Source organism: Chinchilla lanigera, unplaced genomic scaffold, assembly GCF_000276665.1.
Source record: "Chinchilla lanigera isolate Chin_1 unplaced genomic scaffold, ChiLan1.0 scaffold00013, whole genome shotgun sequence".
In the NCBI taxonomy this organism is placed as follows: Eukaryota; Metazoa; Chordata; class Mammalia; order Rodentia; family Chinchillidae; genus Chinchilla; species Chinchilla lanigera.
In genome coordinates, this window is record NW_004955414.1 from 15841744 (window position 1) to 15868783 (window position 27040).

Sequence of the window (27040 nt, forward strand, 5' to 3'; positions counted from 1 at the left end):
TTAAAATATACATCCTTGATTCATTAGTCTAATATAAATTGGTATCTTTATCAAGTTATCAAAGCTAGGTAAAATCTTAGAGTGCTTTAGTTCTGCCTTTTCCCACCTTTATCTTAGAATCATTAATTACAAGTCTATATACATTTATACATATGCACATTATATTTAGAAAGCAATGGCTATTTGTTTTATGAAATTAATTTAGACATACTCATATTTATCCCTTCTGTTGCTCTTTGTTCCTTCCTGCATTTCCATGTTTCTATATGAGATTTTAATCCTGTCTTTGCTCTTTCCTTTAAAGTAGGTCTGCTGAGTTTTTCTTGATCTCAACGGTCTGAAATGTCTTTGCTCTTACTTTTGAAGGGTATTTTCACTGGGAATAGAATTATAAGTAGGCAGTTATTTGCTTTCAGTTCAGTATCTAAAAAATACCACATCAACTTCTGGTTTCTCTTTGTTTCTGTTGAGAACTTAGCCTCTGATCCTATTATAAACCTTTCAAAAATAACATGTTTTTTTCTCTAGTCGCCTTTCATATCTTCACTTTGTCTTGGGTTTTCAGTTGTTTAAATATTCCTTAGTATTTTTCCTTGTAGTTATTCTGTTGTTACTTTTGGAATTTGTAGCTTGATGTCTTTGACTAAATAAAAAAAATTCCAGGTAATTATCTCTTGCAATACTGTGTTTACCTCTTACTCTTTCCACCCGCTCTGTGACTGCACTTACATGTATATTTGAGGACATTTCTATTGTATCTTCCATGTCTATCACTTTTCTCTACATTCCACGTCTTTTGTTACTTGTACTTTAGTCAGGATACTGGTGCTCCTTGACTTCCACCAGGGTTAGGTCCCCATAAAACCATCACAAGTTTACAATGTCACTGAGATGAAATGCGTTTAATATACCTAACCTACAGGGCGTCACAGCTTAGTGGCACAGTGCTCTCCGAGCGTCGGCTGTTTACTCTTTTATCCATGTGGCTGCCTGGCAGCTGTGGATCACTGCTCCTGCCCAACAGTGTACTAGTGGGTATCGTGCTACATACTGTTAGCCTGGGAACACATCAAAATTCTAAAGATGGTTTCCACTAAAGGTACATTACTTTCATACTGTTATAAAGTCAAAAAATTGTTAAGTCAAGTCATACGTCAGGGCTTTCAACGGACCTGCCTTCACTAATTTACATTTCAGTTGTGTTCAATTTTCAACTGACCTGTCTTCACTAATTTACATTTCAATTGTGTTCAGTCTAGTACTAAACACTTTACCCTTTTCCTGGTTGGTTTTCTCACAAATTTTTTGATCATTTCACTTGTTAAATGGTAGGTAACAGGTATTGTATGAAAACAAAAATGAAAGGAAAGTAATTGAATTTAAATGAATTAATTTTGATAATATCAGCAATTTTTGGAGGTGCTGGAGTTCAACCATTAAAATCTAATTGAATAACTACATTTTATTTAAAACAAATGAGACACTTTACAAAGGCTACCTAAAAGTTGCTACAATGTAGGTCCGTATTTTAATATTGTTAATATATCCGATGTTTCATCAATATTTTATACTGGGTTGATGTTAAAAAGAAGTTAAAAAGACACTTACTCTCTTTCCTTCTCAGTCAGCTTGTCATTGATATTATCTTTGATTGTTGATCTAGACCCCTTATGAATTATGGGATATCTGAGGGGCACTTGTAGGAAAAAGGAAATCATGGAGACCAAATGTGCAGTGTAACCAAGGGCAACAGCAATGCTTCCATCATCTTTTGCTGTAAATTCAAAAGCAGAGGAAAAGAAAACAACCATTTACCTTATAAATGTAGCTGTGAGATCATAAACAAATATTAAAGGATACCTTGTAAGTGGTAAATAAAATATTAATCACTTATCTAAATTATATGCATTTTATGCAAGTCTAAACATTAATGAGACTTGAAATCTCATCTACTAACTATATTTAAAATTATTAATGTGCTCTTATTAGCATTTGATATATACCTTAAACAATAATTCTTAGTGCACCCAAATATCCATTGCTTTCTTTCTCATCATTTCTAAAAGGGAAATCACCACTCGAAACTATATATGATGGGAAAATAAGTTTTAGAGGCTTAAATATAGCGTACTATATAATTATTATACATCTTATTCATTAACAACTTTCTAGGCATACTTATTATTATTGTACTATTATACATCACTATAAATTCTGAAGTGAAGGAACAGGGATATAGGTCAGTGGCACAGCGCCTGCCTGGCAAGCACAAGGTCCCGAGTTCGATTTCCAGTACCCAAAATAAATAAATAAAATAAATTCTGAAGTGAAATAAAATAGCACAATATATCCTCATGAGGTTATGTTTTTGATATAAGGTAGTATTGCGTAAGTAGATCCATGATATTTGAGATGGGCTAAGGGAGAAAAACATTTAAATAGTAAGAGCTTAATCACAAAAATTGCATTCTTCACACCACTGCATACAAGTGAGGTGGAAGTAACTATTGGGGAAAATAAAAATCCACACATCATACAGCCAAACATAAACATCTAGCTTTTCAAAAGGCACAGATAACTACATTTTAACACTCATTTATCCAGACTTCTGTGCCTACCTATAAACTGATTAACAATGATTCAGGTATTCAGAACTGAAAGTAATGCACATGTTTTAAATTTCCCTCAGAGGGGGCTGGGGATATAGTTCAGTGGCAAAGGGCCTGCCTGGCAAGCACAAGGTCTTGAGTTTGATTCTTGGTACAAAAAACATTAAAAAATAAATTTCCCTCAGAGAAAGGAAAAAGTAACCGTGGTATATGACAATCTTAAAATACATTAAAGCCAGGCATGGTGGCGCTCGCCTGTAATCCCATCACTTGGGAGGGTGAGGCAGGAGAATCGTTGCGAATTCGAAGCTGACCTGGGCTACAAAGTGAGTTCAAGACCAGCCTGAACTGAATAGTGAGGCCCTGTCTCAAAAAAAAAACAAAAACAAAAACAAAAACATTAAAAAGTGCACATGCATGTATTGTGCACACACTCTCACACTAAAAGATTTAACACATAATCTGAATTCCCCAGCTGGCAAGAGAAGAAGGCTGGAATGATTAAGATGGCCATGGCTTGACTATTTCCTGATTTCTAAGGGTGCCTTGAACCTTAATTATTAGTAATATTTTTCACATTCTTTGCTTGTAGTCATATCTCATTATCTAAGCACTACCTTTCTATAGTAGGAAAGACACTACAGGTATCCATTCCTTAGGAAATTCTCTATCTTTTTGTCACCATAATGAATTCTTGGTTTCTCTTTGATAATCCTATAAAAACAGGTAACCTTTACTACTATGTATTTTTCTTCTGTCCAGAATTGCCTGCAGTACTTTACATCTGACAGTTATTCACTTGCCAACAGTTACTAAACTGGGCTTTTTAAAAATCCTATTTCATTCAATCTATAGATAAACTAAAGCTCAAAGAGATTAAAGAAGCTGTCCAAAGTATTAAAGCTAGTAAATAAGCTGGCCTGACACCAAGTCCTCTCTCCTTAACCACTCTGCCATACTGTCTCAAAACCTTATCGTTAAAAATAATATATTTTAACTTGGGAGCCTAAAATGGACCAAGCACGTAACACACATGTGTCATAATCTTACTTTCTTCACTTTTCTAGTAAGGTCAAAGAATGCATAAAAAGTTTATGAGTCCTCAATAACTTATATAGTACCTGACAGGAAAAGGACTTTGCAATCAACATTTGTCATTCTCTCAAAACAAACTCATGAAGAAAAATATTAAAACAGCATTAATTACAACTGACTACTGAGTCAGGTACTCACTAACTAGAATCGTAATTGTTTTAGAGAACGTATCTATTGTCCCAATCCCACCCAAGTACATTCCTTGATCACTACGACAATACTTTGCTTCTTTTGAAACCTACATATCATACTACCTTAGCGACTATAATTACTGTACACTACAAATTCATCTTCATATAATATTACAGCTAGGAGAAACCTTAGAAACCAAGGAGATTCACACTAACAACTCAAAAACACAAAGAAAAAGTCATATAGACCAAAAAAAAAAAAAAAAAAAGTAACAGAATGAGTGGGGGGAAAAAAGAGCAATTAGCCACACTTCAGAATATCTTTGCTCCCAAAATATTTAAATCTAGAGTCTTGAACTGTGACTATGAGTTCCTTCACAGTTTCCTGAATCCTGCCTCCTGCCTTCCATTAACAGGCCTTACCAATCTGAAAATACTTCTGTGAAGAACATGGTCTTTAAGAATCTTTTGAAGGAAGTGAAGAAAAAAAAGAATAGGACTTAGAATAAAGAAGGACAATATTATGCAAAGTTGGGACTCTGCTATACATGTACTATGCTAAGTAAGCTTTTCCCTTCCTACATGGCCTAGTACAAAAAGATTTAAAAACATCCTGAAAGCAACAAAAGGTCTCTCTTATTTTTTATTTCTTAAATTTTTTTAAAAGGTCTCTTATTAGTCTGCTAAACAGCTCAAGTGCAAGCCACAAGTGCTTTTAAAAATCTACCAAATGCTAAACCCTCAAGCATCTACATTTTTGTCACATTACACAAGGGCTAATGCTAGAGAGCAGTATTTGCATATTTTGGGGCTATACATCTTTCTTAAAAGTACAAAGAACTGTACTTCTAATATCACTTCTTTCTGAAGAACAAAACAAAGCTGCTTAAATTTAAACATAAAGAGGCATCTCTAACACAGCCTACAAATAGAAATCAAAAGCCAAAAAGAAACAGCAAACAATGCAAATTGAATAATATTGGAAATCAGCTTTGATTCAGGCTATTCACACTCACCAGTGCTGCCACAACTCCCTGCTCCACCTATTAAAAACCTCAGGTTGTTTCCCATTGCAGGCCACAGTGCTCCATCACAGCCTAACCGTTATACACTGTGGTGTTGGATTTCCAATATTGAAGCTTTATATTAAAAAGTATTTTAAAAGGACCACGGGTGAAGCATTACAGGGCCCAAGGGTATGCCAATACCCTCAGAAGGAAAACCACCTCCCGGTAGGGAAGTCACTTTCATCACCCCAAGACCACTGAAACTCCAGTGGGAAAATGTGAACTCATGCGGTTAATTATGGCTATTGCAGGGCATGCAACCTCAGATGTCACATTCTGTTGCCAATCACTTTAGCTAAAAACCAAAAGGTTTAAGGTTTCCAGCATTCCAAGATCTGAAAGACTTTTTTACCTGCCAAAGCCAAAACACGGCTCTCTGGGGTGTGCTTTTCCAGCAAGCATTAATGACGTCCATAACACCTAATGCAGAGCAGAGGTTTGTGTTTCTTATTCTGCTCTTGGGGTTAGAAAGGTCACAGATGATAGTTTTGTTGGTAAGAAAAGTCGGAAGGGGAGTGGATGGCCCATGGACCAAGAGGAATAAACTGTAAGATTCAGGTATGCAAAACAGTTACAAATTCAAGCATGTTTTAAGGGGCTTAAAAACAAAAGTCCATAGTTTCCTCATTAGTAAGTATTTATGGTTTACTTTTTCAATACAGAAAGCCTTCCAAGGCTGCAGCTTTTGTATAATTTTTATGACAATAAATTCCATAAACACACAATGGCCACAACAACATTATAAATTAAATCAAATGTTTGATTTATATGTTGATTTATATGTTGGACAAAATATTAAAATGCATCCAAGTACAATAAGTGATCTAAAAGCTCTTACCATCCTGCCTTCCCAATCACTGAGGTAGCTGATTTGTTAAGGAACCAAGCACCCACTGATCCAGACAGGACAAAATATTTAAGACTCTAATCACTGCCACAGCATCTATGGAATCAGTCCATGTTTTCAATGAGACACTGTTTGACATATGGACTCTCCTTTCCAAGAAATCATGCCTGCATAAAGGGATACAGACACAGAAGGAAATCTGGGTCTCATTACCACAAAAGGCTCTTGTGTTATGGATTACTTCAAAACACACAGCACAAACATTGTTTTTTAACTGAACGTCTCAGTCAGTGGAACTCAGATGAATACCCTTTACTGGACAATTTTCTCCCATTGTGTCCAGGTCTCTGTGGCATACTCTAACAGTAACTTACCCATTGAGAAAAGCACAACAAATGTTGGGCCCCTACAGTGCAGTTACCCAAGCAGTATGAACCCATGCAGTATAAAGTTTATCCAGCAAAGTCTCATAAATAGCACAGAGTAACCAGTTTGGAGTAGCTTCACTAACCTCTGCTAGAAATGCAGCTGCTATAGAGTTGTCAGAGGCTCAGAAGAGGTTCGAAAAGAGGAAGAAAGTTACTTCATGACAGGACCACTGCACATAAGAATCAGGCAGATCTGTGCCACCCTTAGCTTTACCACTGGCTAACAGGAGTCCTTGAAAAAATTAACTAATCTCTTTGAGCCTCAATTTTCTTCTTTTATAAAAAATTGAGGGCGATTTCTTTCCTCAGAGAAGGAAATACTTCTCACAACTCTGAAACTTAAATAACTGTGATAACGTCATGCACGATGCCCCTCCTACCCTTCTTTCCATGGGAGAATATTATTCATCTCTTATAATCGCTCAGGTATCTTCTCCCTACAAAGGTTTTCTTGAACCCCTTCTGAGAAAACTGATCGTTCCTACTTTGTCACCCACAAAACTGGTACAACCTCCTAAGATGTGCCAGGTTATGGAAGTAGGTTATGGATTCAATACATATTTCCTGGCTTCATTAGAAATCCAATGCCCTCAACAGGACCATTATCTCACTGAGGATGGCCCAACATCTTAATCCTCTTTCTATATGCTCAGCATCTGGCAACAGTAGACAGCAAACAGGGCACTCAACACATTTACTATACAGAAGTGCCTTGCTGAACGATAACATATAATTTTAAAGTCCAATACTACTACATATCCTTCTTAAAATTTCTAATTTTGAGGGGTTATGGAGAATAAATAGTACCTTAGAGTAAAATTTATTTTATCTCCCATTTCATTTTTCAGCAACTGCATTAAAAAGTTACACTAGTTTTTTTTTTTTTTTTAAGAGTATGGAGAACGTGTTTGGCTTAATTGGACATTCTAAGTGCAGACAGCTACAAAATGAGGAAAAACTAGGAAACAAGGCACTTTGAGGAAAATAAAAATAGAATCACAAAACCTCTGTGAGTGAACTAAAGGAAAAGACCACCACTACTGCTGTCTTTGCTTCCCTTCCAATCAATCCGTATTTGGCAGCCAGGGTTTCAAGCAGAGCTCAGCACATGCCATGCCCTTCTTGAAATCCTTCAGGCATTGTCCACTGCACTGAGTATTAAACAGAATTTCCTTACAGCGGCCCCACTGATCTCTCCTTCCTCTGCTAACATACTGTTCCCCTTGCTCATCACGGTCCAGCCAGTTTTCTTTTTCTTTCTTTTTCTTTCTTTTTCTTTCTTTTTCTTTCTTTCTTTCTTTCTTTTTCTTTCTTTCTTTCTTTCTTTTTCTTTCTTTCTTTCTCTTCCTTCCTTCCTTCCTTTCCTCCCCTCCCCTCCCCCTTTGTAATTAATTCCTATATTTATTGAACATTGCCTATATGAAAAGCTCTTTCAAATGTTATCTCAATCACCACAATAAATGAGAGATACAAATATTATATGATTTTATAGGCAAAGAAATTAAGATGAGAAATTATGTGATTTGTCTAAAATACAAATCTTTTCTCCCACAGCCTGCTCTGAGTGTCAGGTGCCCCTGGGTCATGATGGGCCCCTCTGCTAGGAATGCTCTTTCCTCAGCAGCAGCACTGCTGGCTCCTTTCAGCCTTCAAATTTTCTGTCAAATGTTTCTCCTCAGGTCTTCTCTCACTGCTTTGTCTATAGTAGGTTCCCTCATCCTCTAAGATAGCATATTCTTTTATTAAATATGCATTCATTACTAATTTTCTTTTTATTGGCTACTTTCTTCAATAAGGTGTATCCACCATGAAAGGAGAGAACATGTTTGCTTTTTTCATCATTACATTCTTTAAAATCATTAAACCTGGTTTAAAGGTATTCAATAACCATTCTTTTTCAATTAATGAATGCATACAATGTGTGCCATGGACTTCAGGACATCACAACGGACTAAAGCTAACAGTGAAGTGCATCTGTGTAACTTTCAGAGGCTTGAAGAAGCACTGTACAGTTCCCCGCTATATCACTACCTGGTTTTGTAGTCTTGAGCAAGTCACTCAATGCCACTTTTCTCACAGGTTTCCTATGGTTTTGTGAGGATTACAGTTAAGGCAAAACCTCATATTTATGGATATTGGTATAGCTCACTCAGTTTTCCCAACAATCGTGTAAGACAGGGAAGATATGTGTCCATGCTATTGACAGGAAAACCAACTCAAGGTTGTATATGACTTGCTCCAAACTACCTGGTTGATGGAACAGATAATTTTCAACTCCTGGTTTATCACTCTCCTATGTCAAATCCCAACCGCTTGTCATATAGTCATTGGGGTAATTAAAACAATTTAAATACCAAAGGTCCATAAATAGTTTCTTTAAAAAGAAAAGGAAGAAAGTCCTGATCAAAATTAGTAAAGTTCTCTTCCTTAATAACTTCTTCTCAAATAAATATGTACACTAGCTTTGAAAATCATATATAAAGATATTTAGTAAGCCCCAAAGCATCATTTAAGCTAAGGGAAAAAAATCCACTTTGTTAACAAAAATAATTTCTTATCTCTAATGTTTTATCTAATAATTATTCTCTTATTCTCTTCAATGGTTTGAACAACCTTCCATTCTTACATCTGGTAATCTGAGTAATGTAGTTGAGGATAGTGATATGTAATATAACAACCACTGTTAATTTGTATTATTTTGTCTTGAAACCCTGTATCACTTTAAACGTTCTTGCTGTGATTTATTTATGTTTGTGATACTGGTATGCTGCTACTGTTCTTTTTTTTGTTTCTCATTTAATACTCTCTTTAAAATAAAATTTAAAAAAACAAAAAAACCCCCCAAAATAACCTCTTTTTCTTGGAATGTTTGTAAAGAGAATAGGAAAAAAAAATCTTAAAATATAGGAATTATTAGAAATCACATTCCATAGCACCTTTAATGCAAAAGAAGAGAGAAATGACAGTACAATAAATTAAACCTATGATTGTGGGAATGTCACAAAATTTAATTTAATTTTAATTACTTTGCATGTTACCAGGAAAATGACTTTGCAAATAGTAGAGCAGTTAATGTTCGTTGTTTCTCTGCTTCTAACCGCCACTAAACTTTTAATGAAAATCAAGCAAAAGTGATAGGGAGATTCTTAGTATTCCTAAGAACGCTACTTCCTAGTTTGCTTAACACACATTTAAAAACAATTTTCTTTTAAATTTCACACACAAAGTTCAATAATTATTTTTTCAAGATTAAATCAAATATTTTGTTATACCTCTCATCAGGGAACTGGACTGTACATACTCCTAAGTGGGATAAGACACAACATCCAAAAGCCCTTTTGGACAAAGTGTTAGGCAACCAACATTCCAAGATAATTCTAATCCCTTACATTATTACATACCAAATATTTAAAAGTAAGAAATAAAATACCTTGGAAGTCCTCAGAATTAGGCAATTTGACACTGCATACAAAGTAATCCTTATGTTCATTCTGTGAATTTAACCAAAGAAAGAAATTAATTCTTTTCATATATGAAGAAACTCTAAGTTGAATCTCAATACTCAGTGTCAACTCAATACTGTCTTAGTCTCAAAATATTATCATAGTTGTTGAAGCTGGATGACAACTACACGATGACTCACTACATTATCTCCTATATTTATACACACTTGAAATTTTCTATAATAAAAACATTTAAGATATCACACCCAAAGAAGTCATATAAAATTATCATAGAAGTATCTTCTGGCTAATTCATATTAAATAAGATTCTGTGAGCAAACTCAAATGCTGCTAACTTTCTTCTTTGAAAATCAGTGTTTTAAAATAACTTTCATTAATAAGGGAACCATCAAATTTAACAGATTTGGTTCTCTAAAAAAGAATCCTAATCAGTTTTATTTAAGTTTTACTTGTATTTATTCTAAGAAACTAGGTTCAAAATGTAACACTGTGACATTTATCCCCAGGAATATCTTAATGAACACCAGTAAATATAAATTAATTAGCAACTACATTTTTAAAACAGTGCACATGCATCTGCAGGTATCTGTCAGAAATGGTAGTAGTAAATAATACGGTCTCTAAAGAAACCATAAATAATTTAGTATTATTTCCAATAAGTCATCCCACCACTAAACTGATTAAAAAATAATCAAACTGTGGAACCTAATGCTAACTGTCTCAATATACATTTTAAATAGATAAAAGCTCCTGAATTGATCACAAGAAAGCATATGATTAAAACTACAGCAGTGAGATTTTTCTCATTGAGAAGAAATTTCAAATGGAAATCATCTTTGCAAAAAAAAATCTTTTAAAATTTGAAACTTACCAAATCAATAGGGTAAATGTAGGAAAGCTCAGAGAGTAATTGCCTGCAACGAATTGTCAACTGGGCATTAGTCTTCAGAAAGAGTTCTCTAATGAAGAAAGAAAAAAAAAAAACACTTACTTTTAAAATGTTTGCATGCTTTCTAACATTTATTTTCATATAATTTGTGCAGAGGAAGATTAAATGGTCTGGAGATCACAGGAACTCAGATGTAGAGGTAAGAATAATAGCTACCATGAGTCCTGATTTATCCAAATATGGTACTGTGTGCCCAGCAATATGCTAAGATGTAAAGGGCATTCACTGAGCACCTACTAATATACTGAGCATGTTACAGATAGCTTTGTTCAATTATTATAATTCTCCTAGGTTGGTATTATTCTATCCATTCATAAACAAGAAAATAAGACTTAGTTATTTTTGTTCTTTGGAGATGATGTCTCTGGCTACACAGTCCAGGCTGGTTGAGAATTTATGATCCTCCTGACTCAGGCTCCTAAGTGCTGAGATTACAGGGATATGCCATCACACCCGGCTAGCAAACAAGATTTCAAAAGGTTGAATGAACCGAGCAAAATTTCATAGCCATTACTTACAAAGGCCAATTTGATTTCAGCAAATATACAGGTGGTATTTCCTTAAAAATTATTTCATTCACAAATATATATCACAGCTACCTTGAAAAACAATAAGCTGGCTTTCAATTTGCAGTCTTCTTGCATCAGCCTCTTAACTACTGAGATTACAGACCTGTGCCACTATGCTGGCTAGGTCTAATATTCTTAAATCTTTAATTGGTAAGACTTCTCAAAGGAAAATGCAGCCTGGGGGTACTTTCAGGAAAATGAATGAAGACAAAAAAAAGTACAGAGGTGACAATGAAGTAAACACACGTTGGGAAAAATAAAAACTATTAATTAACATCATGCTATATTGGGGCGTGACTCAAATTACCCATAGTTGTATAACACCAATTTATTGAAGACTATTTGAAAAGTGAGCTAAAAAATTACTATATTAAGAAGAGAAAAATGTGCTATAAATACTAGTTTAAGAGGAGAGGCCTGAGAGCAACATGGAAGCTAAATGGCAAGAAGTTGGAGAGATTTTCTAGGTACTGTTGAGCTAATCCAAGAAGCTGTCAAGAAGCAGGAGTCAATCAGAAGAAATTGTTAAAGAACAAACCCATAAGCTCAACTGCTTGTAGAAGACAGGATGAGAAAGTTAATATATTAAGCCCTGGTGCTATAGCTGGGAAAACTAAAACAGTATCTGTATTTCTGATTATGATTATAGCCTAGCAGCTTTCCTAACTGCCTCTACTATAGTACATGACACAGAGTAGGCACTTAAATATCAACGAAAGAATGAATCCGTATTGAGGTACATAGAATATAAATTAATACTAGCAGTTTTCAAAGAATGCTACTTTGTTTTGTTTTGGGTGTGGAGAATCAAACTCAGCCTTTATCACTGAGTGATAGCACCACCTCAAGACTGCTGTTTTTCCAGAGCGATCCTCACAGTAAATTTAACACAGCAGTTCCACTCAGCGTTGCCTTTACCTTTTTGCAGTGCACTCCTTCCTCAACTCATTTAGGGCTTCCTTCTGGAGCTGAAGCTTGAGATGCTCAGTTGAAAATGTGCTTCCTAAAAAGAAAATTGGAAGGAGACAATTCAAGACACTGCAGACAGGTATGTTCAATCACAACTACCCAGGCACAGCCCAGTCCCCTGACTGTGAGAAGAGAATGAAAAGACAGAGAGAGTAAAGTGTGTCAAGTATAGAGGCCTTATGGGGGAGTTAAGTAGAACAGACTTCCCTATCTGTTCCATTTTCATACACGTCTGATCTCTAGCGTAAGCCAAAGGATCGGAATCTAAGACTTTTTGCCCACAGATTTCTGAACAAGAAACCTTGATGAGATGTCAAAATTCAGACATTTAAAAAAATAAGTGGTTAATTCCTTGTCAACCACAAATGCTACATAACATTACTGAAAATATAATACATAGAACAGGAAAAATTACTTGCACTTTGATTAGTATAATACAGTTCATAAGTATGTTTTTATGAACTCTCACCTTGTTCATAAATGTAAGTAGTTTTAGTGAAGATCACAGGCTACAGGAAATGTATATTCTGACTTTTCCATATTATGTCACAAGCATTTTTACATGTTGACAGACAATCTGAAGTTATGGCTATATAAAATTTAAGTCATAATGTGAATTATAAGAATATTCCATGTTTTATTTGATACCCTCATATCCCAATCCCATTATAGAACATTTAATTTCCTTTAAGTGTTTGCTTTAGAATTTTAAAGATTAATATTTGTGATTATATGCCTGAGTTTTGTGTTTATATCAACTTTGGAACCTCCATTTTTATAATACATTTTTTTAACTGTACATATTCTACTCTGAAAAAATGACAACTTCTTATGTTCTTGACAGTCCAGGCCTGACTGCAACTCTAGAGGTCCTCCAGCACACAGATAGAGGCTTAGATCCTAACACACTAAGTTTTATATTTTATAAAGGCAGCTAGTTTCATGAACTGTGATTCAATAAGAAAAGGATCCTAAACTCTTTGGCACAGCTGTTACTCCTACAGGGAAGAACAGACACGAGGTTAACTGTCCAGAATACACAGTCTGAGCCTTAGCACAAAACTCCCTAACCTAACAGTTTATTAACATATTTCTAAGCACACTTCTCTTTCAACTGTCAGATTTTAATCAAGTAACACCAATTATCTTCTTTAACTCCTAATATAATATACTCCTATAATTCCTCCTCAAATCTTTACCTTAATGATTCTATAAGAATTTAGGTTGACACCCATAACCCACATACTTAAATTGAAAATTATATGAATTCTTCCACCACTATAGAAACCTGCAATATTATTCTTCACTCCAGATCAGTTAGGCTGCCTCAATTAAACACTGCTGGCAAAGCCACAAGTAGGGATCCACAACAGATTCGGGCTTCAAAATGCCAATGTTCCCCTCCTCTTCTAAGTTCTGAAGACTTAAAACATGTTATTACTTGAGCAAAAGAAAAAACACTCTCACAATGTAGGAGAAGGAAAAATTAAATTTAAAATAAATCCTAAACAGCTAACAAACAGGGTAAAACATTAACAAGAGGTAAATCTGGATGAAGAAGATAAGTGTTTTTTGCATTCTTCTTATTGCAACTCTTCTGTAAGTCTGCAGTAATTTCCAAATAAAAAATTAAAGAACAGATCTAATTTCAGAAAGGGGTCATCTATAAAGCGATGGCTTTATCAGAAACAAAGGCTTAGAAATCACATTGGCACCTTGTCTCCAAAACATATATGGTTAAATTTCTACCAAAGGGAATACAGTTTATTTGTTTTAGGGGTGGGCTCAGAATAAAACTAAACGAGTTGGGGCTCAAAAAGTTAAGAACAAAGAATTTGAAGAGACCTCAAAAAACTCAACCTAAATTCTAAGTCATTTTGCAAGAAGCAATAATACTGTGGGAATGATGTATTCAACCTCTACCTCTACAGAAGTTATTCAAGTTATTTATTACCTGCCTGAATATTACATGACTTATGTTATGTCCTTCTAAGGGCATCATATTTAAACGCACAAATGTTAATCTTAAACATGTAATCTTTAAGACAATGAATCTATTCTGCTTCTCATCCAAATTTCTGCCTGTATTTGGCATTGATTTGTGACTTCTACTGAGTCAATCTTTCCTATTATGGTTGTAAAATAGTATTATAATTTCAGTACTTCCTCCATGTTAATCAGTTATCACTCAACATACTTCTCTAAGCAAGATCCCTCCCTTAATTATCAATTATTAGTGTGGAATCATGGATTAGTTTCATTTAATGATTTATAATTTACTGATGTACAGAATTATCTTGGGGTTCAAGTGGTCTGATTTAGCCATTAGGGTTATATTCAACCTGGCTCTAGTGTCCTTGCTACAGGCACGCTACCATTAAATTACTGAAATATCACCTTATTATCATTTCAAAGTTTGCAGGATCTGTAGTAATGTTCCTATCATTCCTGATAGTCATAATTTGTGTTTTTTCTTTTTCTACTTGGTCAGCTGGCTAGGGGCTTATCAATTCTGGTGATCTTTTCAAAGAACTATCTTTTGGTTTCATTGATACTGTCCAATCTTTTTCTCTTTTCCAATTCACTAATCTTTACCCTTTACTATTTCCTTCCTTCTGCTTGATTTGAGTTTAACACGTCCTTTTCCTATTTTGTTAAGCTATCAACTTAGAGCAATGACTGTAGGTATTTTCCCCTCCCCCTTCCTCTTCTGCTTCTCCTTCCCCTTCTCCTTTGATAGAGTCTTACTACATAGTTCAGGTTGGCCTTGAACTCCTCATAACCATCAGCCTCACAAGTATTGGGATTACAGGTATGTGCCATCATGCCTGGCTCTTCTTTTTAATATAAGCATCAAATGCTATAAAAATTCCATCTAAGCTTGCATCCCTTCAAACATTCATATATTTCCATTTTCATTTAGTGCAAAATATTTTTTTCTAACTTGCACTGATAGTTCTTCTTTGACCCATGGCTTACTATATATCTACTGTGCAAATGCCAAAGATCTGGAATTTTTCAGATCTTTCAACTAATGATTTTTATTTTCTCTTTTGGTGAAAGAATAGTGCTCTCTTTGGCAACACATATGCTAAAAATGGTGAAAGAACACTTTCTTTGTATGGTTTTATTTTATATTTGTTTAACAGAACCAAACATGGCTTGTCTAATTGTGTATTTAAAATATAAAGTATACTCTGCTACCATTCAGGAAATGGTGTACTATTATCAAGTAATCTGGTGATACAAGGTCTTTTCTTCTTGCTGATTTTCTCTGTAACTGTTCTATCAATTGCTGAGATGAGTATTCCAGTTTCCAATCACAGTAGTGCAATTTGGCTATTTCTCTTCTAGCTACAAGTGTTTGTTTTCTGTTTTGCAATACTGAGGATTGAACCAAGGGCCTTGCAAATGCCAGGCAAATGCTCTACCATTGTGCTATCTCTCTAACCCTTTTTAATTTTGAGACAGGGGCTCACTTCGTTGCCCAAGTTGGGCTTGAACTTGAAATCCTCCTGCCTCAGCTTTCTGAGTATCTGGAATGACAGGCATGCACCACCATGCCTCACTTTGCAAGTTTTTATGTGTCCCCTGGGAGAGCAAGGGTTTACAGCTCTCTCCTCAGGAGGTTAGCAATTTTGTTTTAGAGAAGGATTATACATTTTGTGCAAGAGATGACACCTCTCCTCTTGTCAATATCCAGGACAGGTACACACAGAAGCTGCAGGTAGACGGGAACTGCCTTACGATCGCTACAGTTTCACACTTGCTTGTACTTGACCAATCAGGATTAGTTGAAAGCTTTAGCTGCATTATTTTACCTTCAGCAGCACCAACGTCCTCCCTTCTCTGCCAGTGGTAATCAGTACTCACAACCTTTCTCCCTCCTTTTCCTCTCTGCCTGTTTCCCTTACACAGTGAGCTACTTCCTTGCCCTGCTCTCTGATGACTCAAGGAAATGTAATGACTCTGTACATTATGCAGCTTCTTCTTTAGGGATGACAGAAAACTCTTAGCAGCTTTCTACAGTCCAGGTGGAGTCAAATCTACGACTCTTACTTTATAAAAAGCTCTCCTCTGTTCTTTATATTTTTCTGTTCCTTTTGGGTCAGCTATTCTATTTGTACAGTTCAAATATCTGATGACCCTTAGCTCTCCCTTCAAATCCATGAATAAATGATTAGATTGATTAGTATAGACAACTGGTATAGGTTTCCTTTGAAGCTGTAAAGATTTATTTACATAAGAGGCCTCATTCCTCAGTGCCAGCGTGGTATAAGTGAGTGGGTTCTGTTAACAATTAGGCTTTCCTTCAGAGTATATATGCTGGGAGAGGGTAGTACCTTTATTTTAAACTAGTACAACTATTAAATAAAGGGAACTTTACTTGGGATTGTGTCATTTTAGGGCATTTTACTCTTAAGCAGAGCTGTCTTTCATGTTTTCCTCTAGGTTGGTTATAAAAGTCTTAAGTCATTTTAGGCCTTTCTACCACATCAGACACTTAGAGCATGGGACCTATGCAGGTCAAGAATCCATATGTTTAGAAATGAGCTAAATCAAATATAATAGGGAGTTACTCCAGATAAACAGAAGGAAGAGAATAGGCCAGTAGGCCCACCTACCCTGATTACTGCTCCAGGTAGTTCCTGATATCTGTACTTGGTAATTCCAAGCTGATATCTGTACTTGGTAATTCCAAGCTTGACGTCTCTGAAGGCTGTCTTTACCAGAAACTTTTACTATAGCATTTCCCATTTCCATTCTGGGCTACAGTTTTTCTCTCCTCTAGTATATTCACCTAAGCAGTCCTATCTAGTCTGTGTCTCTGAGAATGATGTCAAAATCTTTGCTAGTCTGATGGTCTCTTCATGTTTTTACCATTGTTGTGGATTTATTCTTTTGTTTTTATTTTGATTTTGAGACATGGTCTTGCTAAATCGCTGAGTTGCCCAGCATGGGCTTGAGCTTATAATCCTTCTGTTTTAGCCTCCCAGAGTGCTTGGATGACAGGCTTACGTCACCACACCCAACTACCACAGATTCACCCTTTATGCATGTATCTTTACTGTCATATCAATGGGGAATTGGAGAGAAGGACAGCAAATATGCATGCTTGGCTTGCCATTTTTCCAAAATTTTCGGTCCTGTTAGGCCTATAACAACATTCCACTATATTAACAAAGATGGCCCCACTGTTCAGCAGGAACATTAAGTCAGGACCTATAACTTTAATAACCAAATGTCTATGCTGGCTCCTGTAAATCTAATCACTAAAGAATATGAACCTTGCTTCCCTCAACAAAACAAATCACAGACTTTTTAGGCTCTCTCTTACCAGAGTTTGGTCTCAGATTGGCTAATGGCCAGCTTCTGTCAAAGTTACAGTTAAAAACCAAAAAAAACTGTCATCTTTCTGGGTTTTCCACATGAAGTCAGATAACCAAAAACCAATATACTTGGATTACTTCAGCTTGTCTCCCTGTTGAAATGCCTTTTTTATACTGATTTCTGATGTTGCCCAGAGTTTCAAGGGTTAATATATTTTGTGTAAGTTGTGTAAAATTGCACTTAATTGTATATACTTCATTACATTTAATACCTTACACATAAGAAATTTCACACTAAATTCCTTTCAGATATTATTACTAAGGGAGTATTTTTCCTCTCAAATAATTGCTAAATTTCTTTAAAACAGGTTACTGAGAGCAATCAATACCTTTCATACCTCTCCACAACCGGCTTGAGTGCTGAGCTCAGAGCTAATTTTAGTTATTAAGAACAACAGGTAGATCTTGTGTGGGCAGTGCACTGTACCCAAAAGCCCGTAGGTCTAGGAATCAGAAATATCTGGGCTGAAGTCTTACTTACACTTTTGAGACTCTAAACAAGCTTTAACTTCTCTAAAGCTTCATTTTCCGCATAGTTTGTAAAATGGAGATAATTTCACTTTTATTCCATAATGGTATTCTCTGTGTCTGCACTCATGAAGCTCTTGTATGACTGATTTTACTTCAAAGTAATAACACAAAGCGAAGTGGGCAACTTGTCCGGCAATCCTGCAATTCCTAATAAGTTTCCTTTCCCATTCAGAGATGACGCTTAGATCTTCCTCAACTCCAAAAATAGGACTGAGACCTCACCTCGGATTACTGAAATAAAGGAAGGATTTCTTTAGTGTTCTACACACCAGTGCTGTGCCCATGACGCCTGCTCAGCTTCGCCCTTCTAGTAAATGGAGAAGGTAAATACTTCTACATATCCTCTAAATTTCTTCTCATCCACCCCCACATCATGCTACTCTTACATATTATGTTCTATGTCATGCCACTCTTACACATTATGTTCTAGCTACAGTGACTTTTTAATTCCATGGGTCATGTCCCTCCCACACCCATGACTTTTCACTTGCTGCTTCCTCCACTGGCCCCTAGCTCTTCTTATCTTCCAAGGCTGAGCTGCTTAAGCAAACCTTTCCTGAGCAATTTTTATCAAAAATAGTCCCTTAGAGTTATCTTCATCCCACAACTTTTTTCTAGTGCTTGTCACAATATGTTATTGTCTCATAATGTCTACTACTTATAACATAATATAATATTATCTAATTTGTTGGTTTATGATCTGTCTCACCTATTACATGAGTACCAAAAACTGGAAATACTAATTCTTTCCTTCTTCATTTTTTACCTCAATACCTGCATCTCCTCTAGTGTCCTGCTGAATGGTTCAACCATCCAGGCAGCTGTCCAAATCAGAAACTAGAACCTATCCAAACCCTTTTCTTGACCTCTCTCCTTCAGTCCTATAAACAATTCGTAGTAGAATTTATCATCTAAATATCTCTTGAAGCTATATCCTCTCTCCTCCCTTTACATTCCCCATCTTAGATTTTTATTATGTGCTGTTAGATTACTAAAATAATTTCCTAATAGGGAATTTTCTACCCTCAAGTATGCAGTCAGAGAAAAATTTCTAAAACATGCATCTAATATACAGTCTGTATTGCATTAATCAAATAGTCTTATCTATTCTTTATCTTTGAGAAATTTCTATGTAATTTTAATACTTCATCAAACCTTTCAGTAAAATGTTCAAATAAATCCTTAGTTGAAGGAATTCCTTAACTGGAATGACTTGCAATTCCCTACTCTACTTCTATGTCTCTTACTGGGTTCTTGTTTTCAGATGTGTGTCATCTGTATTCCTCCTTCCATAAATCTGTTATATAACTTTCATTGTGATCCTAACTTCTCACATAAAGCCTGACTCTGCTGAAGTGTTCCATAAATGAACTGATGAGTGTGCACACACACACACAAGCAAGCGTTCATGCCATTTCCTTTACACGCATTATGGTCTCTTTTTACCTTTACGATGAACCATCTAAACATAAATGTAGTTTTGTAAATGCCACTTCCAGTGCTTTGGGGGTGTAAGTATGAAAAAATTATGACAAAGTACAATATAATTCTGTCAGGTGACAGATTTCTTTACATCTATACATTTCTACATCTATACCATCTATCAAAGGAGATTAAAATGACAGTTTGCCTTTCCTACAATTTGGCTAAGACATTACTAAAGTAAATCAATATAAACGTATGGAAATGTAATCTTTTTTAAAAAAAATGAGATCTGAAGTTTGTTTAGGACCCATATGTCTTCCCTGTGCTCCTCCACCCACAAGTTGCCTGACTCTTACTGCTTTTCAAAAGCTGCTTTTAATACCAATTGCTAAAAGTTAAAAAATATTAATAGTGTAAATCTTAAGGAAAAATTATTCTCAGGCCCAGACATTTTTGATAGGCAAATAATAATAAACTTGAAGGAAGGTTGTTTAGGAATTTCCGTAAGATAGCTATTTACAAAATTAAAACCATACAGATTGGCGGGGCATGGTGGCACATGCCTGCAATCCCAGCACTCTGGAGGCTGAGGCAGGAGGATTGCATGAGTTTGAGGTCAACCTGGGCTACAGAGTGAGATTAAGGCCAGCCTGAACTGCATAATGAAACCCTGTCTCAAAAAGACAAAACAAACAAAAAACCATACAGACTAACAAATTAAAATTCTGCAATTATTTCTGACAAATTTACCTTGGGTTAAAAAATTATGAAGTAATTTTTCAAGTAGTCTTATGACCTAAGTGAAGGAGAACACTATTATACAATGGCTAATAACATCTTTATAACAGAAACTTAAAACTTTTGATAGAAATTAAAGCATTAACTCAAATACATGGTGTGATGCTCTTTTATCTGAGACACAGGCCAAACAAACACAATACTTTACTGATCCAGCGAGAGCTAATTACACAGAACAAACTACACATATAAGTCATCCTAATTACACAAATTTCTTGGAAAAATATAATAAAAAACCATTCTAATTGATAATTTCATAGAAAAGTATTTCTCGTTTTGGCAAGAATCCTTTATTTACTGAAAATATGAAGAGGAATTTATTTTTCCAAATCTGAGCAATGAAACCTGACATATTTGACTTCTACACATAATGTCATCAAAAGAAAAGTGTTTGCTTTTGTTCTTGCTTCCCAAAGGCAACAAAAAATCTAAGTAAAGAGTTTGGCTGCTTAGAGATTTTAAAAGGTCATCTCCACCAAATGACTTCTCAGTTAATAGATCACAATTACAGACACACTGGGGTCAGATAGTCTTTTTTGGGAGGGGTCCATTTATTGAGTAAGAAAGGGATTCTCCTAAAAGGTGAACAGATCCCCATCTTTTCTACCAACCCTACCCTTATAAGATGAAGAGGATCTTAGAGCTGGAAGATATTATGCTCACTGTATAATGAAGAATTTTGTTTTGTTTCTGAAGAGAAAGTACAGTAATCCCCAAAAGGTTGAATGACTCCTCTAAAAACAAAATAAGAAAATCACAAATTTTAGTCCAGGTTTCTTAATTAATTAGAATGCTACCAAATCAAAACAATCTCTAGGGAAAATCCACTTCAGCTGTCTTGTAATGAAAAAGAAGAGTACCGAAAAGTTCTCCAGCTATTGGTCCATAGGTCAAATGGAAACATAGCAAACTGTCAGTTTACCTTTAAGACATATGCTAGAGAAAGCCTCAGTGATATTTTGTGTACTGGAGATAGAGAGGTTTTAGAGTCAAAGAAATTTGTATTTGAATTTGGATCTATCACTTACTTGTGGCCTTGAGAAATGTCTCTGAGCCACAGTTTTCCTTATTTGGGAAAAGGGAATAAACATTCTCTCTCAGGACTACTTATCATTTGTTAAAATGGAATAAAACTTCTCTCTTACAACTATTTTAAGAATCAAATGATATACCATAACTAAAATATCTCACATGTTACAAGGTTTCAATAAAAGCTGCTTCACAGGATTTATGAGGGATTCAAATAAATGTACTTTGTAAGGTTTTAGGGGATATAGAATAGTGAGAAAAGCACAGAACTTGGAGCCAAAATATTTGAGTCTACATCCCAGTTCCTCCCAATTTTTTGTGTTCCGGGACAAGTCATTTACCTCACAGTACCTCAAGTATAAAATGAAGTTAACAATATCTGCCCTACTTAACTTTCAGGAATGTGCTGAAGATCAAAGATGATAATCTGCATAAGCACTTTCTAACTATAAAGTTATACACTGTTCTTATTGTCAAGAAACTAACTGCATAAAAAAGCAGCTTCTTCCTACAAAGATGAGTGAATTCTGTCTTTATTAAATTAATACCACTTTCTGGGACCCCTGAAGTATTCTTGGATTTGTATCAATATCTGTTCATAAGGACCTACATTCTACTGAAAATATTTCCTTAGGAACAATCCTTCATATTGTTTTTTAAACTAAATTTCCAACCTACTCATTTTGACAGAGTGCTGCTTCTCTTTTTGAACAATCTTTCTGCTTTGGGGGTTAAGTTTGGATAGCGGGTCCTCTAAAACAATAGATGTATTTATTAGGATGGTACCTTGGCTCGACACACTAATGAGGGGAAGTCTTTTTATTAAACATCATAAATTAAACTACTAATATCTTCCAGAAGTGAAAACATATACATTAACAAATGCTAACGCTGAAAAGATCAGCTCATGATCCAGCTGGATCTGTTGCACAGCTCGAGTTGAGAACCACTACCTCTGAGGTATGGGAAGGGAAAGCCAATGGGTGTGGAGTAATAAGGCCCTTAGGAGTTATCTGGCTACTCAGCAAGCTAGCACTTGGGTAGAAATTATCTACACGGTCTCTTCCAAAAAAATCATCCTGGTATAATGATTTTTATAAACAAAACTATAAAATATATCATAGGCACCTGGTTTCTTCCTAATGTTTATACAAATTAATTCCTATGGCACTATTATGGGCCCTGTTACACTAAGGACACAGCTGTCCTTACTGAACAGATGTGTAAAAAGGTACAGAAGTTAAATAATTCCTTTACTATCATTCAGAAGAATCAGTATCAAAGTCAAGGCTATCATATATTATTGACTTTGTATCTTAATTGAGTTCTTGGGCTCAGAATCAAGTGCCTAAGTAATAAAATAGATATGTCTCCAGTTACAAAGTACAACCACCACGAAGAATAGGGGTCCCCCAAAAGTAGGTCGGGACCTACTAGTATATAAATTTGGTTATCTGTATCTAGCTATCTTTCTCTTTCGCAGTCCCCAGTACTGATTACCACAGTGTACACAGACTCCCAACAGCTATGGATTGAAGCCAACAGCAGCACTCTTTCTCATACTTACCGAGGGACCAGAATGTCAACCAACATTAGATCCTAACATTCTAATGATTGTAGTACTTGAGGGAAATGAAAATTAATTCTCATTTCAAAAACACATAATAAGGACTGGGAGTATAGCTCAGTGGTAGAGCGCACGCTTAGCAGTTAAGCAAAAGCATAAATGCAGATGAGCCAACCGATTAATGGATAAATCAGATGTGCCATGTTGATATAATTGAGTACTTACTTGGCAATAGAAAAATGAAGTACTGATACATACTACAATGTGGCTGAACTTTGAAAATATGCTAAACAAAAGAATTTGGTCATAAAAGACCACATATCACATGATTCAGTTAATATGAAATATCCAGAATAGGTAAATCTATAGAGGCAGAAAGTTGATGAGTGTCTGCTTAAGACTGGGGAAGGGGAACGTACAATGTAGGCTAGTGCTCATACGTTTTCTTTTAGAAGTTAGCAGAAATACTGTTATCATTGCAGAAGCAATGCCACGAATAAAAAAATACTGAATTATACACTTTAAAGTGGTCAACTTCTATATGAATTACATCTTCATCTGTGTTTAAAACTTTCTGCACTATTGCTATCTTTATACTGTCACTAAATTTAAACTATGCTTAAATTAACTACAATTTAATTATTTGATTATAATATTGCTAAATTATAACATAAATAATCACAGCAAGAGCTGCAGCTGTGGGGCCATTAACAACTGCTAACGTTAACATTAACAACATTAACAACTGCTCATCTGTTTATGAAGCTTGTAGTGAATTTTCCTTTGAACATAACAAAATAAAAATTAATATCACTTTTTAAATCACTTGTTTATACTGAGCCAACAAATAGGAAATAAAATTTAAAGGTATTTACAATAGTACTATAAAACATCAAAAGTTCAAAATAAATTCAATTAATCATGGAAAAAAACCTACACAACTAATAACTATTTCATTTTAATAGTGTTTTTGCAAAAATGATCTAATAAACAAAGGCACATGCCATTTTCTTGGGATGGAAGACTATGTTTTAACAATTCTACTACACTGGTATATATGTTCAATGCACTTTCATCACAGTCCTGGTCAGGCTTTCTTTACTTTATATAAGTTAATATGAAAATGCAAAAGGACAAAAATAACTAAGGTCATCTTGAAGTAAACCAACTTTAACACATATCAAGGCCTATTATGATATGAGGAAAATTAAAACGGTGTGATAATGGTAGAAAAATAGATCAAAGGAACAAAACAGAGGGCCCTTCCCAGACTGACAAATATATATATATGGTCAACTAATTTATGACAAAAGTGAAACTTCAGGGGCTGGGGATTTAGCTCAGCGGCAAAGCACCTGCCTGGCAAGTGCAAGGTTGTGAGTTCGGTTCCCGGTACCGGAGAAAAACAAAAAAAAAAAAAAAAAAAAAAAAAAGTGAAACTTCAGTGTAATGGAGAAAAGATGATTGTCAATAAGTAGTGCTGGGCAATTAATCATCTGTATGCAAAAAAATAATTTTAACTCTTACATTACATTCAGATAAACTCCAGATAAATCAAGGATGTAAATGTAAAACATCAGCAAAGCATGTAAGAGAAAATACAGAATGTCTTTGTGAACCAAAAGTAGAGAAATATTTCTTAAACTACGCACAAAATAATCTCAAGTGCAAAAGATTGATAAAGTGGAACTTCTGCCCATTTAAAGCTACAGAAGAGAAGAATGTAATTGTAATGCATATGCCAAACAATTCTTTAAAATAAGTTAATCCAAGTAATTAAAAACTAGGCAAAGGTTTCAACTGGTAATTCCCAGAAAAGTGAATTAGTACAAAACATATAAAATAGTGTTCAATTTATTAATCTCCAGGAAAATAAAAATTACAACTGCAAGAGGGCACTATACCATACCTACCAGTAAAACTAAAACAAAAAAGACAAAGTACTAAATGCTGACAAAGATGGAGAACAAAACCACTAATAGGTGGAGGGAAGGTAAACAGAAAACCATTTTGAAAATGTTTTAAATACAGTCTACTAAAACTGAAAATAGTACATCACATGAGGCTAAAAATTTACCCCTAGCTTTCCATACAAATACCCACAAACATATTCATTAAGAAATGTATTGGAATACTCAGAGAGGCATTAACTATAACAATGCCAAAGTGGAAATTACTAAAACCAACAAGAAAGGTAAACAAATAAATTCATATTCACAGAATAGGATACTGTTTGACATTAAGAATGAACAAATTATAACTATGTGAAGGTAAGAACGAATCTAACATAATATTGGCAAAGCTGGCATGCAAAATGCACACAGAGGACTCAAAGTTCAAAAACAGGCCAAACCAGCCAGAGCAGTGGTTATTCTAGCTGGCGATGCAGTGATTGGAAGGGAGTAAGAGAAGGTTTCTGAAACGAGGACTCCTGGCAATGCTTTTCTGGTTGAGACTTTGCTTCCATGGGTGTGTTCACATTGGGAAATTTCAAGTCATACACTTTTCTGTATCTATCAACTTCAAAATAGTCCAAAAAGTACTTTAAAAATTAAACTTCTGGGGCTGGGGATTTAGCTCAGCGGCACAGCACCTGCCTGACAAGAGCAAGGTTGGGAGTTCAGTTCCCAGTACCGGAAAAAAAACAAAAAATAAATTAAAAATAAAAATTAAAATTAAACTTCTATCAGTGTTTATGCAAAGATCAGTATTTGAGCCTACAAGAAAGAAGAATCTACTCAATGTGAAGGTTATGCTGTGTGTATGATGTTCTACCCACCTTTGTCCTTTAGTGCAATTTGTTGCTTATGCAGTAATGCCACTTCCTGTCCCAAAGCTTTCTTCTGTCTTTCCAGTTCATTTTGAAGCACCAAAATTTTTAATTGTAGGCATTCACTTTCTTTTTTCTAAATAAATAAAATCACAGGTAAATTTGGGAATATAAAAAGTCATTACTCTGAATTATACATTCACAATACTTTAAGTGAAGGATAGTTTAATAGTCATCAATTCTATAGATCTCTTGAGATCTTTAAAGTAACTTTAATTATCAGCTGCTATTATTTTAATGGAAAAATTTAGAAATAAATAACCAAGGGTAGATATTAATCTTAATTCTAGAGACAGTTCTGAGAACCCAAAAGACAGAACAAAACATCGCAGGCCCCATTGCTGATATTATAATACAAGCCTAGAAATTATTACTAAAAAGAACGGGTGTTCTAAAAAAGGTGAAAAGGTGTTCTAAAAAAGTTTCCATAGGAACTAGCAATTCCACTCTCAGGTACAAAGAGAATGAAAAACACGTCCACACAAAAACCTGAACATAAATCCTTGAAGCAGCATTATTCATAATAGCCAGAAAGTATAAACAACCAAATGTCCATCAACGGATGAATAAATAAAATGTGGTAAATCTATATAACCAAATTTTGTTTTGCAACAGAAGGAAACTAAGTACTGATATATATTACAACACAAATGAGCCTTGAAAACATTATGCTATGTTGAAAGAAGTCAATTTAAAAAGTCCATATATTATATAGGTCCATTCGTAAGAAATGTCCAGAATAGGCATATCCATAGAAACAAAAGTACATTTCCACTCGCAGTAAGCTGAACCAAGATGCTCTAATACCCAGCCCACTTTAGAAAAGGTATTTGCTGATATCATAATATAAGCTTTTCACCCCTGCCCAGCAGCAGCCAACAAGGCCCCATGCAGGCACCACATGGGAAGCCTGGACTTTTACCACCTACCTGTCAGTACTGAAATAATGTTCTTTCTCCCCAGTGGTATCAGAGGAGCCCTAGTGGAGTCAGAACTTTCAGCAACACTCAGCATCAATGACAACATCCTATTCCCTGTGACACAAGCAGTGGCCGGGTAGAGAGCAGCAAAGAGGCACGCCTACTTCTTCCAGCCAAAAGGTATCAGTGGAGGTCTAGGGGAGAGCTGGAACTCCTATTCCTGGCCAGCATTAACGAACGCTCGTCCTTCCTCCTCAGCCTACATGCGGAAGGAATCTGGATTTCTACACCTCCAGGTGGTAATGAAACAGTACTTCCTTTCCCTCAGTAGAGAGATGCCAGAGGAAGCTAACTAAACAACGGGTTTAAATGATATCCAGAGATTCATACCATTACTCCAAAATGTCCAAGTTTCCATCAAA

The 27040-nt window shown here is 35.3% G+C and overlaps 1 protein-coding gene across 2 annotated transcripts in view; it reads right to left on the reverse strand.

The window, feature by feature from the left end:
• Uvrag (UV radiation resistance associated) overlaps positions 1-27040 on the reverse strand; it is a 310440-nt gene that overhangs the window by 108628 nt on the left and 174772 nt on the right. For both annotated transcript variants that reach the window (XM_005379880.2, XM_005379881.2), the window contains 5 exons: positions 25648-25774; positions 12078-12162; positions 10513-10600; positions 9608-9668; positions 1609-1774 (listed from right to left, as the gene is read on the reverse strand). In XM_005379880.2, coding sequence (XP_005379937.1) covers positions 1609-1774; positions 9608-9668; positions 10513-10600; positions 12078-12162; positions 25648-25774 — 527 coding nt within the window. The remainder of the gene's footprint in view (positions 1-1608; positions 1775-9607; positions 9669-10512; positions 10601-12077; positions 12163-25647; positions 25775-27040) is intronic.